General features: G+C 41.4%; 1 protein-coding gene across 1 annotated transcript; it reads right to left on the bottom strand.

The window, feature by feature from the left end:
* Positions 1-3,048: 3,048 nt before the first annotated feature.
* On the bottom strand, positions 3,049-5,576 carry LOC119313022. The gene is made up of 7 exons (XM_037588833.1): positions 5,507-5,576; positions 4,964-5,044; positions 4,122-4,159; positions 3,993-4,036; positions 3,800-3,850; positions 3,317-3,389; positions 3,049-3,227 (listed from the first exon to the last, which is right to left on the bottom strand). The coding sequence occupies exons 2-7, from the start codon at positions 5,025-5,027 to the stop codon at positions 3,153-3,155; spliced, it is 345 nt and encodes a 114-aa protein (XP_037444730.1). The 5' UTR covers positions 5,028-5,044; positions 5,507-5,576; the 3' UTR covers positions 3,049-3,152.
* Between the last annotated feature and the right edge of the window lie 8,743 nt (positions 5,577-14,319).

The following is a 14,319-nucleotide window of genomic DNA, read 5'->3' as shown; positions in this document are numbered from 1 at the left end:
TTTCAATAGAATTCGTAAGATTATTCCAACAATATGATCATTAGTAAATTACCAGTATCATGTATCCCTTGGCTTCCTCTGCAAACGCCTGCTAAAGCAGAGTAGAGAGGTACCAGGTAGCTTACTTTTTTGCAAGAGACACACAAGCAAGTGTGAAGCTGCACAAGAAGATACCTTAGAGAAGCCGTCAATGGAGCCAGTCTGAGCGAGCCAAAGAAGTGTGTGACCTTCCGGCGACCATCATATGGGTCGGGGTCCTCCTCACGGCAACGAATCCTCGTGGCGCCGTTATCGCCTGCTAGGCCTGGTGTGCCAAAAAGTTAGGGCGGCGGAAAATAAGGGCGATGAGACTGGGTCTAAATATTAATTCCAGTAGGCCTTCATAAACCTCTCCCCATCAAACTTCCTTCTGTGTGTATATTCATAATGAGCAGCTACAACTACTACTTGCTGCACACATTTCCCCCAAAGCACTAACCCGAACATGTATTGCGGTACACCGAATACAGGGACGCACATGTTTCCCCAAGCAGCAAGCAGAAAGAAAATCAGCAGGGTAAACATATGCAAACAAGAACATGCAGCAAGAAGCGATCAAGCGGGACAATTAGAGGCTTAGAGCACATCTAAACTTGCTGACTAATGACACAGACGTCAAACAACCTGGACAGAAAGGGAAACAAGAGCATACTATAAAACTTGGACTGCTTAAAAAGAAGCATCCACTCACATAGAGTTGCTGGTCTCATCAAACGATTATTAATTGGGGGCAAACATACCAGTAGATGACAGTACTAAATATCATCAAAGATGTTAATTTCTAATCAAGTTGGTATGGAAAATTCACATGCTCCTGAATTTTTAGCAACACAAAGTATGGTTTCTTTTGCAACCATTCAGTGCAGGATGGAGTCATTCATGCCTGTGTAATGTTTTCTTATTTTAACATAATTAAATCAACATTGAAGCACATGGTATACAAAGCTTTCAAAATAATTGATAAGAAATGGAAGTGTTATCAATTCTTTAAGGCAAGACAGTAAAAGAATAGATCGAGCATTACTTTCACTATGTTGGATGAGCACAACAGTTGGCCTAAAGCATAAGAAAGTTCAAGTAGCTTCATGATAAACAATCTTATAGGTTGCCAAAGTATGGTGTCAATCTTTATTATGCACTCATATGCTCATCCAGATTCTAAAATAGCAAGAAGCCTAAATCATACAAAGAACTTTGGTTGTCAACCTTACCGGCTGCTATATTTTCACTCTACACTCGCTTCACTTTTTGCAATTTTGAAAGAATGTGTACCCTTTTAACTCTAATATCCAAAATCCCGTATAAGAATGTTCATAGTAGCACTAATTTAATTAGTGCATCCATCATATCTAGTGTCACACGATTACCAACTCTAAAACAATGACTTCATCAGCAATCCTTCCTGATGAACCCAAAATAAATTTTAGTCCTTCTGCTCGAGGCAGTGTGATGCCATATGGAACATCAAGCAGTGCACTGAACACCCAACTTGCACATAATGCTTACAACCCGAAGAGTGACAGAAATCTCGTCTTACCACGTACATTTTTTATAACAAGTATAATTCAAAGTAGACTATTTTCGTCGGTACAATCTTGCATACTGAAATCAAGAAGCCTAGTAATGTGAAATCATGAATTGGTCAATTGATAAAATCTAGTGTGTACATTAGACTATCTGCACATTTTGCAAAAGAAAGTGACTGTATGTAATTACCAGAGCCACAATGTGCATACCACTGATGTGGCCACCTAAACATAGCAAATTGCATGTTTTTTGCTAAGACCCTAAATCCTAGACATTTTTTCAAGCAGCTTGTAGCTAGCACCATTTTTCTTAGTAGAAAAAGTTGTATAAATTATAAACATTTTTTGTTACAAAATCTAAATATGCGGACCTATCCAAAGGATGCATTTCCCTCTAAAATGTCCACATAACACAAAGGCATGATGTCACATCCTAAAACAGAGCAATGAGCATTATCAACAAGAAACCAGTTTCAGCTACTAAGGACAGGGGTTAAAGCCTCAAACTTACTGTGACTAAGAAAAGGTCGCCACTTACATGAGATGAGAGCATGCATGGTGGATACATACCTAGAGTCGTCTTCCCTCTCCACTGCCTCATGGGTAGAGGACAGATCAATCAACATCTAATCTTATAACCTAAGAGGGAGAAAGAGTGTAAAAAGACTCACAAATCAAATAAAATTACATCTTCTCCAGTATGTTGATTAGTGCAAAGCAGGAAGCACAACAAGATTAGATAAAATCCACACCTTCAAATTTCTTTTGTCCCTACAATTAATAAACCGATAACAACTCACCGCCAAATATGTAGCAACAAAATAGGATAACTGGACAGTGAAAGCAAGACACACAACAAATGGAATTGTAGTGCAAGCAAAATAGGAAATCTCTAAACTTCTATAGGCTAGCACACAGTGGAATTGTAGTCTCTAATCACAAACCCATAGACCCTCGTGCAGCCAGCTGCCCAGAAAAATCTCCTATCTGGCGGCAGGAAGACACCATTCTTAGAAAGCTCAAGCTCCACCCCAGCGAGCACAATGCCATCATCAGTAATCTCACACACGTATGAAAGAGCGAGCAAAGTAAACTGCACGGCTGGTGTCTCCAAAATAGGGATCACAAAAGACATGGATGGGGCTGGTGTCTCCAAAATAGGGATCACAAAAGACATGGATGGGCACATCCTGAGCATAGGAAACGGTATAAATGAAACAAACAACATACTCCCTCCGTTTCTTTTTAGTTCGCATATAAGATTTGGTCAAAGTCAAACTTTGTTAACTTTGACTAAGTTTATAGAAAAAAATATTAACATTGTTAGATGCATCATGAAATTAACTTTCATACCATATAGCTTTAGTATTGTAAATGTTGATATTTTTTCCTCCAAAGTTGGTCAAACTTTATAAAGTTTGACTTTGACCAAATCTTATATGCGAACTAAAAAGAAACGGAGGAAGTAATAAACCCAAACACAAAGAAAGAACACACATGATAATTGGTTAGTACCAGAATAAAGCATTAGGTAATACACAGAAACAAAAGGAAACAAAACTAAAAACTGAGGTGCAGAAACAAACCTTAACAGCCAACATGGAATTGGTGAGCTAACAAAGTGGTAGACGACAAAGCAATTGAAGGCAACAAGAGTAGGACCTGCAAACAAAAGGAACCAGGGACCTACATGAGAAACAGTGTTCAGCGTGCAGTGTCTAATAGTACAGCTCCAAAGAGAATGCACAAACCTGGGGAAGTGAAGCAGCAGGAGACAAGACGATTAGAGAAGGCAAAGCACCCAGGATCTTCAAGCGAAACAACCTAGAGGCGTACAATGGAACGCAAAGAATAAAGACGTAAGGGTTCGCAACAGCAAATATTGGACAACACAAAAACAAAAAACAATAAACCTACTGAACTCTGAAAGTGCAGGTTCATTTAATTGGATGGTCAATTTGCTTGTATGCATTATTAGTGAGAACCAGAAAAATTTAATTAACCTGCATGTATCAGCGAGGAATAGTAAGTCTGCACATGTAACATCAAACAAACCAAAGGATTAATAAACATCAAACAGAACACATACCGGACCCTGAGAGCAGAGGTTCATTTTATTAGACAGTTAATTAACTTGCATGCATTAGTGAGGAAAAAAGGCTGATAAAATAGCATGCATTAGTGAGCAAGAAGAGCAGACAAGGAGGAGCAGGTCGCATGGACTGCACACTGACCGCCGAAAGGTATGGCTTTCCTGGATAAACCGCGCAAGCATGGATCTGAACCTAAATGAATATACGCCTCCGAAATTAGTAAGCATGCAACTACAAACAGATAAGAGGGTGTTTTTTCTAACAAAATCGGGAGGATAACCCCACAAGCAGCAGGATGGAAGTAACAAATTAAGCTAACAAAATCATGGCTAACCTTGCTCGGCAACGACACTGACGTGCAGCAAACGAGTAGAGAGCCTGGATATGCAATGAAAAAAGAAAATGGAGCCATCTCAGTTCATAAGAATTTGTCGAATATGAGATGAGCAAGGAAGAACTTTACCTCCCCGAGCAGCAATACAAACGAAGAACTGATTGACCCTGCACCAACAACAGGAAGAGGAGTGAGGAAAATAGCAAAACCAAGGACGATAGAAGGCAAAAGAAAATCAATAGAGCATGAAAAATTGCTAGCGAGATTTTGGAAAGTCAGCAGTGCATGCTTTTGAATAACCCAAAACATAGGTAATACTTCAGTCATTTCACAAAGACCCTGGATATATCGAGCCTACCACCCTTCTAACTGTACTGCACACCAACTGTGACCAAATCCTTCAAGTTGCAGATGGTTCATCAGCAAATGCAAATATGGCAAAGGTGGACACCACAGAAACTGAATTTATATAAGTGGAAAAAACATTATAATGCAAGAATATAAGAAGGACAGCAAATCGAACAAACTAAAAGCTCCGGCAACACTTTAGATGAACCATGGCAAGCATAAATTGGTCTAGTATTCAGTCCAACGAATCAAAGAATAAATGGCTATCACTAAGTGAAGAGTAGGCAAATACTAACGAAAATTATAATCCAGACTTGAAAAAAATAGAGATGGTGTCTCATGGCCTGCTGCTCAGCGTCATATGATGCTACCGCCTGCTTTACCGGTCATCGAATTTTTAGATGGCATAATTATTTGTGTAACTAATTAGGATACTTAGCGGGCCTCTACTGTAATCGAAGACACCCTATTATTCCCGAAGAAAATAAGCAAGAGTCTCCAAAAGTTCTTCCTTATACCATACAATAACTTTTCAATGAAAAATAAAATATATTGAACAACACATCAGGTGGTCATTCAAGAGCACAACTATGCCATGTTGATTCAATATGTAACAGATCTACCTTTTTGAGAATGACCATATCTCATTGTCTTGCAAAGATCACCAACAGTCATCATGCAATGCATGGTGCTACTCTCTGAACCTGCATGTGAACCAACATTAAATTGGTAAGACAAAAATTTCAGATATGAGGGTGTCCAAGGGGGCAAGTTGCAGAGAAGACCACTACACACATCTCCAGAAGTAAATCCCTATTTCCATTAAACCAAACATGATACTTTGTTGCCGAGAAGACCACTACACACATCTCCAGAAGTAAATTCCTATTTCCATAAAACCAAACATGATACTTAGATCAATCATCAGCACCATAATTTTTCTACAGGTATAAACAAGAAAAAAGAGCATGTATGGCCTATTGGTATGAACAAGAAAAATGAGTCGATTAGCATGAAAGAGACTTTCACACAAGAAGAAACAACTCATCCACGTGCATTTGCTTCCCACAATCCTTGCAAATCAGAGGAACACAAACAAAAGAGGAAGATATGGGGAGAGGAGGAGAATGAGCAAGAGGGGATCTGGAGATAGAGGATAAACCAACCACAACCACCAAGCTTGTGCCTCGCTGCTCCATCCCAACAGGCCGGCGTCGCTGCTCCCCCACCGCGGGCCTCTCCATCCCAGCAGGCCGGCGTCGCTGCTCACCTACCGCAGGCCTCCCGGCCCTCCCCTACTCCTCCACCCCGGCGAGAAGACCCTGCCTCCCCAACCATTGGTCGTGGGTGGAGAAGCTCCTCGCCGTCGGACAGAGGCGATGGCGGTGGAATATGGGGGCAAAGTCTGACGAGAGAGGATGGAGGAGAAGGCGAGGGGTGCTGCGTTGTGGATCCATGGGAAAGGAAGCTAGGGTTCGTGGAATGGCGGCCGTGTGAAACAAACCCCACGTGGGAAGGAAGAGCAGCACATGAGCGTTTCCTCCTCTTGGTTAGCCACCATGTCGGCACGGGGCTAGAGAAGAAGCTACGCGAGGATGCAGTAGGCAACCGGAGGTGGGGACTGGAGCTGCGGGAGGCCATGGGCGAGCGGGGAGGAGGCACCGCCGGGTGGGGATGAGGAGGAGGCGGCGGCGAGGGGTGGAAGGAACGAGCAGGGAATCTCTTTTTACCGCTGGCAGTCTAGGGTTAGTTCATCCCGAGCGTTATTGGCCACGGACTGGATCGACCAACCCTTCGCTGCCTCGTGGGCCAAAGACTATATGGGTCCAGTAGCAATCACCCAGGAAAAGAGCAGTGTGGTAACTAAACTTTACACCAAACAGTAAAATCCAACGGTGAAAAATCACTGAGCCTGCCAATCGGATGGCCAACATGTGTGCGCGCTAGAGAGGCCTCGGATGGGCGGGTTGCACAGCCAGGTTTATATGTTCAATTTCGTGAGTATGACGGAAAGGAAAATTGTGCTCAAGTACTAGAAGAAGAATTACATAGAATTCTTGGCATAAAATATGTGAATGATGAGCATGATTGCAATGTTGTTAGTATGAATTCCTTGAATATCCATGATGCTAATGATATGCAAAGCCACAAGCTTGGGAAAGCTATGTTTGATGAAGATGATATTTTTTGTCCCCATAGCTTTGATGAGAAAATTTACTATGATGAAAGCATGCTTCCTATCTATGATGATTATTGTGATGACACGTATGCTTTAAAGAATAATGATAACCATGAAACTTGTCATCTTGATCTTAATTTTCAATCATATGATAGTTATTTTGTTGAGTTTGCTCCCACTACTATTCATGAGAAGAATTTTGCTTATGTGGAGAGTAATAAATTTCCTATGCTTGTAGATCATGAAAAGAATGCTTTAGGTGCTGGTTATATTGTTGAATTCATTCATGATGCTACTGAAAATTATTATGAGGGAGGAATATATGCTTGTAGGAATTGCAATAATACCAAGTTTCCTCTCTATGTGCTTAAAGTTTTGAAGTTATGCTTGTTTTACCTTCCTATGCTAGTTGATTATTGTTCCCATAAGTTGTTTGCTCACAAAATCCCTATACATAGGAAGTGGGTTAGACTTAAATGTGCTAGCCATATTCTTCATGATGCTCCCGTTATGTTTCAATTCTTATCTTTTATGTGAGCATCATTGTCATCATCATGCCTAGCTAGAAAGGCATTAAAGAAAAGCGCTTGTTGGGAGACAATCCAACATTTATCCTTACTGTGTTTGTGTGTCCACATGATTATGTTACTGTAGTAATCATGTTTTATAGCTTTTGTTTCAATAAAGTGCCAAGTAGAACCTTTGGGAAGACTTGGGTGAAGTTTATGTGATCTTGCTGTGAAAAACAGAAACTTTAGCGCTCACGAGATTAGCTGTCATTTTTTTACTGTAGAGTGATTTTAGGTTGATTCTTTTTGCCGATGATTAATAGACAATTCCTCAGGTCCAGCAATTTATTTCATAATTTTTCGGGTTCCAGAAGTATATGTTTGATATAGATTACTACAGACTGTTCTGTTTTTGACAGATTCTGTTTTCATTGTGTTGTATGCTTATTTTGATGCATCTATGGCTAGTATTAAGTGGTATGAACCATAGAGAAGTTAGAATACAGTAGATATTATACCAATATGAATTTAGGATGAGTTCATTACAGTACCTAAGTGGTGGTTTATTTTCTTATACTAACGGAGCTTACGAGTTTTGTTTTGAGTTTTGTGTGGTCGAAGTTTTCACGTTTTGGGTAAAGATTCGATGGACTATGGAATAAGGAGTGGCAAGAGCCTAAGCTTGGGGATGCCCCGGAAGGCATCCCCTCTTTCGTCCTCGTTTATCGGTAACTTTACTTGGAGCTATATTTTTATTCGCCACATGATATGTGTTTTCCTTTGAGCGTCATTTTATTTTGTTAGTTTTTGCTTGCTGTTATTTAGAATAATGTTTTGCATCTTTAGTTTCAATAAAAAAGGTCAATGATGGCCTTTACCATGCTTATTTTGCTAGTTTGCATGTTGCTGTTTGAAAACAGAAAGTTTACTGCTGTTGCAAAAATTCCCTAGAAAAGTCAGAGCATGGTCTAACGTTGAATCTTTTTGCATATTGAGCTCTGATAAATTTATTACAGTGGGAATTTTAGTTCATAATTTTTGGAGTCAGGGAATTATTGTCACTCTTGCATTCTTTACAGGCTGTACTGTTTTGGTAGATTGCTGTTATGGTTGCATTGTTTGCATATGTTTGCTTGTTTAATGACTCTATTTGAGGATAGGAGTATTAAATACAAAGAGGCAGTTAGTATTCAATTTGGAATAATAATTTTAGTGATTTGTTACAGTAGAAAATGATAAGGTTTTGCATTGGTTTATACTAACCTATCTCACGAGTTCTTGTTGAGTTTGTTGTGAATGAAGCTTTTGATAAAAAGAGAAACCATGGTATGAGAGGAATTAAGGAGACACAAAAGTTCAAGCTTGGGGATGCACAAGGCACCCCAAGATAATATTTCAAGAAGTCTCAAGCATCTAAGCTTGGGGATGCCCCGGTAGGCATCCCACCTTTCTTCTTCAACAACTATTGGTTAGTATCGGTTGAGCCTAAGTTTTTGCTTCTTCACATGAGTTGTGCTATCCTTGCATTGTAGTTTTCTTTAGCTTTGCTTGATGTTTGAATGAAGTATCAAGATCTGAATTATTTAATGAGAGAGAGCCATACATGAATTAGAATTTGTTCGAATACTCTATGTGCTTCACTTATATCTTTTGAGCTTGATAGTTTTGCTCATAGTGCTTCACTTATATCTTTTGAGCGTGATATTTTTTGCTCTAGTACTTCACTTAGATCTTTTAGAGCACGGTGGTGGATTTGTTTTAAAAAAACTATTTGATCTCTCATACTTCACTTAGATTATTTTGAGAGTCTTTAATAGCATGGTAATTTGCTTAATGTTAATATACTTGGTGTTCAAGATATGTGAAATTTTCTTTTGAGTGAATTGAATACTAAGATAAGTTTGATGCTTGATAATTGTTTTGAGATATGGAGGTGATAATATCAAAGTCGTGCTAGTTGAGTGATTATGAATTTGAGAAATGCTTGTGTTGAAGTTTGCAAGTCCTGTATCATGCACGTATGGTTAAAGTTGTGTAACAAATTTGAAACATGAAGTGTACCTGGCTTGTGCATCCTTATGAGTGGCGGTCGGGGATGAGCGATGGTCTTTTCCTACCAATCTATCCCGCTAGGAGCATGCACGTAGTACTTGAGTTTTGATGACTTCTAAATTTTTGCAATAAGTATATGAGTTCTTTTGACTAATGTTGAGTCCATGGATTATACGCACTTTTACCTTTCCACCATTGCTAGCCTCTTCGGTACCGTGCATTGCCATTTCTCACATTGAGAGTTGGCGCAAACTTCACCGGTGCATCCAAACTCCATGACATGATACGCTCTATCACACATAAACCTCCCTATATCTTCCTCAAAACAGCCACCATACCTACCTATTATGGCATTTCCATAGCCATTCCGAGATATATTGCCATGCAACTTTCCACCTTTCCGTTCATCATTATTATGACATACATTACTTTTGTCATATTGCCATTGCATGATCATGTAGTTGACATCGTATTTGTGGCAAAGCCACCATGCATTATTTTTCATACATGTCACTCTTGATTCATTGCACCATCCCGGTACACCGCCGGAGGCATTCATATAGAGTCATACCTTGTTCTAGTTTCGAGTTGTAATCCTCATGTTGTAATCAATAGAAGTGTGATGATCATCATTATTAGAGCATTGCCCAAAAAAAAGAGAAAGGCCAAAATAAAAAAAGAAAGGCCCAAAAAAAGGGCAATGCTACTATCTCTTTTTCCACACTTGTGCTTCAAAGTAGCACCATGTTCTTCATGTAGTGAGTCTCATTTATTGTGCTTCAAAGTAGCACCATGTTTTTCATATAGTGAGTCTCATAAGTTGTCTTTTTCATACTAGGGGGAATTTTTCATTATAGAACTTGGCTTGTATATTCCTATGATGGGCTTCCTCAAATGCCCTAGGTCTTCATGAGCAAGCAAGTTGGATGCACACCCACTAGTTTTCTTTTGTTGAGCATTCATAGCTCTAGTGCATCCGTTGCATGGCAATCCCTACTCCTCATGTTGACATCAATTGATGGGCATCTCCATAGCCCGTTGATTATCCTCGTCAATGTGAGACTTTCTCCTTTTTTGTCTTCTCCACACAATCCCCATCATCATATTCTATTCCACCCATAGTGCTATATCCATGGCTCACGCTCATGTATTGCGTGAAGGTTGAAAAAGTTTGAGATTATTGAAGTATGAAAAAATTGCTTGGCTTGTCATCGGGGGTATAGAAGTTGGGAACATCTTTGTGTGACGAAAATGAAGCATAGCCTAACTATATGATTTTGTAGGGATGAACTTTCTTTGGCCATGTTATTTTGAGATGACATAATTATTTTGATTAGTGTGCTTGAACTATTATTATTTTTATGTCAATATGAACTTTTGTCTTGAATCTTTCGGATCTGAATATTCTATCACAATCAAGAAGATTTACATTGAAATTATGCCAAAGTATCACTCCACATCAAAAATTCTTTTTTATCATTTACCTACTCGAGGACGAGCAGGAATTAAGCTTGGGGATGCTTGATACGTCTCCAACGTATCTATAATTTTTGATTGCTCCATGCTACTTTATCTACTGTTTTAGGCAATATTGGGCTTTATTATCCACTTTTATATTATTTTTGGGACTAACCTATTAACCGGAGGCCCAGCCCAGATTTGTTGTTTTATGCCTATTTCAGTGTTTCGAGGAAAAGGAATATCAGACGGAGTCAAAACGGAACAAAATCAACTGGAGAAGTTATTTTTGGAAGGAAAGCAACCCAGGGAACTTGGAGTGCACGTCAGGGGAGATACGGGCTGCCCATGAGGGTGGGGGGTGCGCCCACCCCCCTGGGCGCGCCCCCTGCCTCGTGGGGCCCCCGTAGCTTCTCCGACGTACCCCCTGCACCCATATATACCTATGTACCCTAAAACTTCCAGAACAGAAGATAGATCGGGAGTTCCGCCGCCGCAAGCCTCTGTAGCCACCAAAAACCAATCGGGACCCTGTTCTGGCACCCTGCCAGAGGGGGATCCCATCACCGGAGGCCATCTTCATCATCCTGGCGCTATCCATGACGAGGAGGGAGTAGTTCACCCTCGGGGCTGAGGGTATGTACCAGTAGCTATGTGTTTGATCTCTCTCTCTCGTGTTCTTGAGGTGATACGATCTTGATGTATCCTGAGCTTTGCTATTGTAGTTGGATCTTATGATGTTTCTCCCCCTCTACTCTCTTGTGATGAATTGAGTTTCCCCTTTGAAGTTATTTTATCGGATTGAGTCTTTATGAGAACACTTGATGTATGTCTTGCTGTAATTATCTGTGGTGACAATGGGATATCATGTGCCACTTGATGTATGTTTTGGTGATCAACTTGCGGGTTTCATGACATTGGGAACCTATGCATAGGGGTTGACACACGTTCTTGACTCTCCGGTAGTAGCTTTGGGGCACTCTTTGAAGTACTTTTATGTTGGATGGATGAATCTGAGATTGTGTGATGCATATCGTATAATCATGCCCACGGATACTTGAGGTGATAATGGAGTATCTAGGTGACATTAGGGTTTTGGTTGATTTGTGTCTTAAGGTGTTATTCTAAGTACGAACTCTCTTATAGATCGATCCGAAAGAATAGCTTTGTGGTGGTTTTGTACCCGACCATAATCTCTACGTTTGTTCTCCGCTATTAGTGGCTTTGGAGTGACTCTTTGTTGCATGTTGAGGGCTTGTTATATGATCTATCTATGTTATTATTGTTGAGAGAACTTGCATTAGTGAAAGTATGAACCCTAGGCCTTGTTTCCTATCATTACAATACTGTTTACGCTCACTTTTACCACTTGTTACCTTGCTGTTTTTATTATTTCAGATTACAAAAACCTTTATCTACTATCTAGTTTGCACTTGTATCTTCATCTCTTCGCCGAACTAGTGCACCTATACAATTTACCATTGTATTGGGTGTGTTGGGGACACAAGAGACTCTTTGTTATTTGGTTGCAGGGTTGTTTGAGAGACACCATCTTCATCCTATGCCTCCTACGGATTGACAAACCTTAGGTCATCCACTTGAGGGAAATTTGCTACTGTCCTACAAACTTGTGCACTTGCAGGCCCAACAACGTCTACAAGAAGAAGGTTGTGTAGTAGACATCATCTTCCTCGTGGGCGACTCCATCCATTCCAATGATGTTCCTTTTGCCTCTCCTCACGACAACACGGCTGGGATTGCGCGGGTCGGTTATGAAGAAGCATTGTGTCACGTGCTTAGCGTGTACCCATGGCTTGTTTTTCGCGATAGCATTCACGGTAGCGCTCTTGGCGTCGGGTATATTCATGGTAGTGAAAATCCGGCTTTCTCTTTCGACATTCTTAGCCCATCTGACACGGAACATCGTCGTGTTGTGCAGTCCAGAGTAGTCAAGCTCCCAGATCTGCTCGACCCTTCCATAAAATTGTTCAGTTGCGCCGTTGTCACTGTCGGTCATGCATTCCATCGTCACCCCTAAGTTCTGATCATCACTGTCCATATCTTTGGCCTCCGTGTAGAACGTGTATCCGTTGATATCATATGCCTGATAGGTTATGAGGTTGGGCGAGGGGCCATGAGCTAAGGCGTATATGAGCAATCCGTCCTTAGAGCCCTCCTCCGGGGGATTAGCAATAATATGCTCTTTGAACCAATGCAGGAAAGTGGAGTTGTGCTCTCTAGTAACTTTGGTGTCCGTCCTGCATACCCTCCGGTCACGATACTTCTTTGCGATAATTTCTTTGTGCAGTGCCACGAAAGGATCTACCTCGTCTAGGTGTTGTAGAACTACCAAGTTTGCTCTGTCAAAGTCGCTGCATCGATCTGAGTATGCCACGTGCAGTTCCTTGCGACCGTTGCAGTGACCTTCTCCTTCGACCCTCCCATCATGCTTGTTAACGGCAAACCAACACTAACACCAGGCGGCTGGTCTGCGCCATATAGAAAATTCTCGCAGAAAGATATGCACTCTTGTGTCACATAGCCCTGGACGATGCTTCCATCCGAACGGGACATGTTATGAACGAATCCTTTGATGATCCCATTCATCCTCTCAAACGGCATCATGTTGTGCAGGAATGACGACCCCAGGTCTATTATGTCATCAACAATATGGACACACAGATGCACCATCACGTCAAAGAACGTGGGCAGGAAGTACATCTCAAGCTCATTCAGTATCACAACGATCTCTTCCTGTAGCCTACGGAGCTGCTTCACACTGATCGACTTTCGAGAGATGACGTCAAAAAAGTTGCAGAGACCAATAAGCGTGTCACGGACGTGCTTGTCCATTATCCCTCTAAGGGGAATAGGTAGTATCTGCGTCATCATCACATGACAGTCATGGGACTTCATCCCGCTAAACCTTTTCTTGTCCGTGTCTAGATATCTGCTTATCTTGCCACAGTAACCGGAACTAACTTTGACTCCGGTAAGGCACTTAAAGAATTGATCGATCTCAGCCTGACTTAAGGTGAAGCAAGAAGGGGGCCAATAATCCTCTTTCCTTATTTTCTTGCCCTTCTTCTCCCGTGCCTCTGTCTCCGTCTCTATCTCGTCTGACATTTTACGGGGTGGCATGTGCAGATCTTCCCTGATTTTCAAATCTTGAAAGTCTTTTCTTGCCTTCGGCCCATCCTTGGTCTTATCCGGCATGTTCATCAGTGTTGCGAGCAAGATCTCAAGGACATTCTTACAGATATGCATTTGATCAAGGCAATGAGGTGTATCGAGTTTATGCCAGTACTCCAAGTCCCAGAACACAAACCACGTCTTCCATACCTTCAGCAGCGGCTCCGGCGCCTTTCTCATTGTCTTTTCCGATGCGGGGCACTCCTTCCAGTTTTTCAACAACTCATCGATTTCGGCACCGCTTCGCTTACGTGGAGGTCCTCGATGCTCAGCTTGACCATTGAATAGATCTCCACGGTTTCTCCATGGGTCGTCCTGCTCGAGTCATCTTTGATGCCCCATGTACACGATTTTCCTAGACCCGCCATCTTTCCTTAACGTTAGCTGCTGAGACATTGTATCATCCATGCACCGTGTGCATCCGCAATATCCATGGCACACCTGGCCTGCGACATATCCGTAACCGAGATAGTCGTGCACCATCATGATCAGCGCGGCTCTCATGTAGAAACACTCGCCTTTGCTAGCGTCCCATGTCTTGGCCGGTGTTTTCCATAACGTGCCTAACTCCTCTTGAAGTAGCCCCAGA

This window comes from Triticum dicoccoides, chromosome 5B (genome assembly GCF_002162155.2).
Source record: "Triticum dicoccoides isolate Atlit2015 ecotype Zavitan chromosome 5B, WEW_v2.0, whole genome shotgun sequence".
Lineage (NCBI taxonomy): Eukaryota > Viridiplantae > Streptophyta > Magnoliopsida > Poales > Poaceae > Triticum > Triticum dicoccoides.
This window is presented reverse-complemented; position numbering and strand designations above follow the sequence as displayed.

Bases quoted from the DNA above. Each gene is read 5' to 3' on its own strand.
- LOC119313022 (XM_037588833.1), bottom strand. From the start codon at position 5,027: ATGCATTGCATGATGACTGTTGGTGATCTTTGCAAGACAATGAGATAT. The intron at 4,160-4,963 runs GTAGATCTGTTA...TTGTTGGTGCAG, and splicing joins ATATGGTCATTCTCAAAAAG to GGTCAATCAGTTCTTCGTTT. The intron at 3,390-3,799 runs GTCAGTGTGCAG...GTACGCCTCTAG, and splicing joins GAAAGCCATACCTTTCGGCG to GTTGTTTCGCTTGAAGATCC.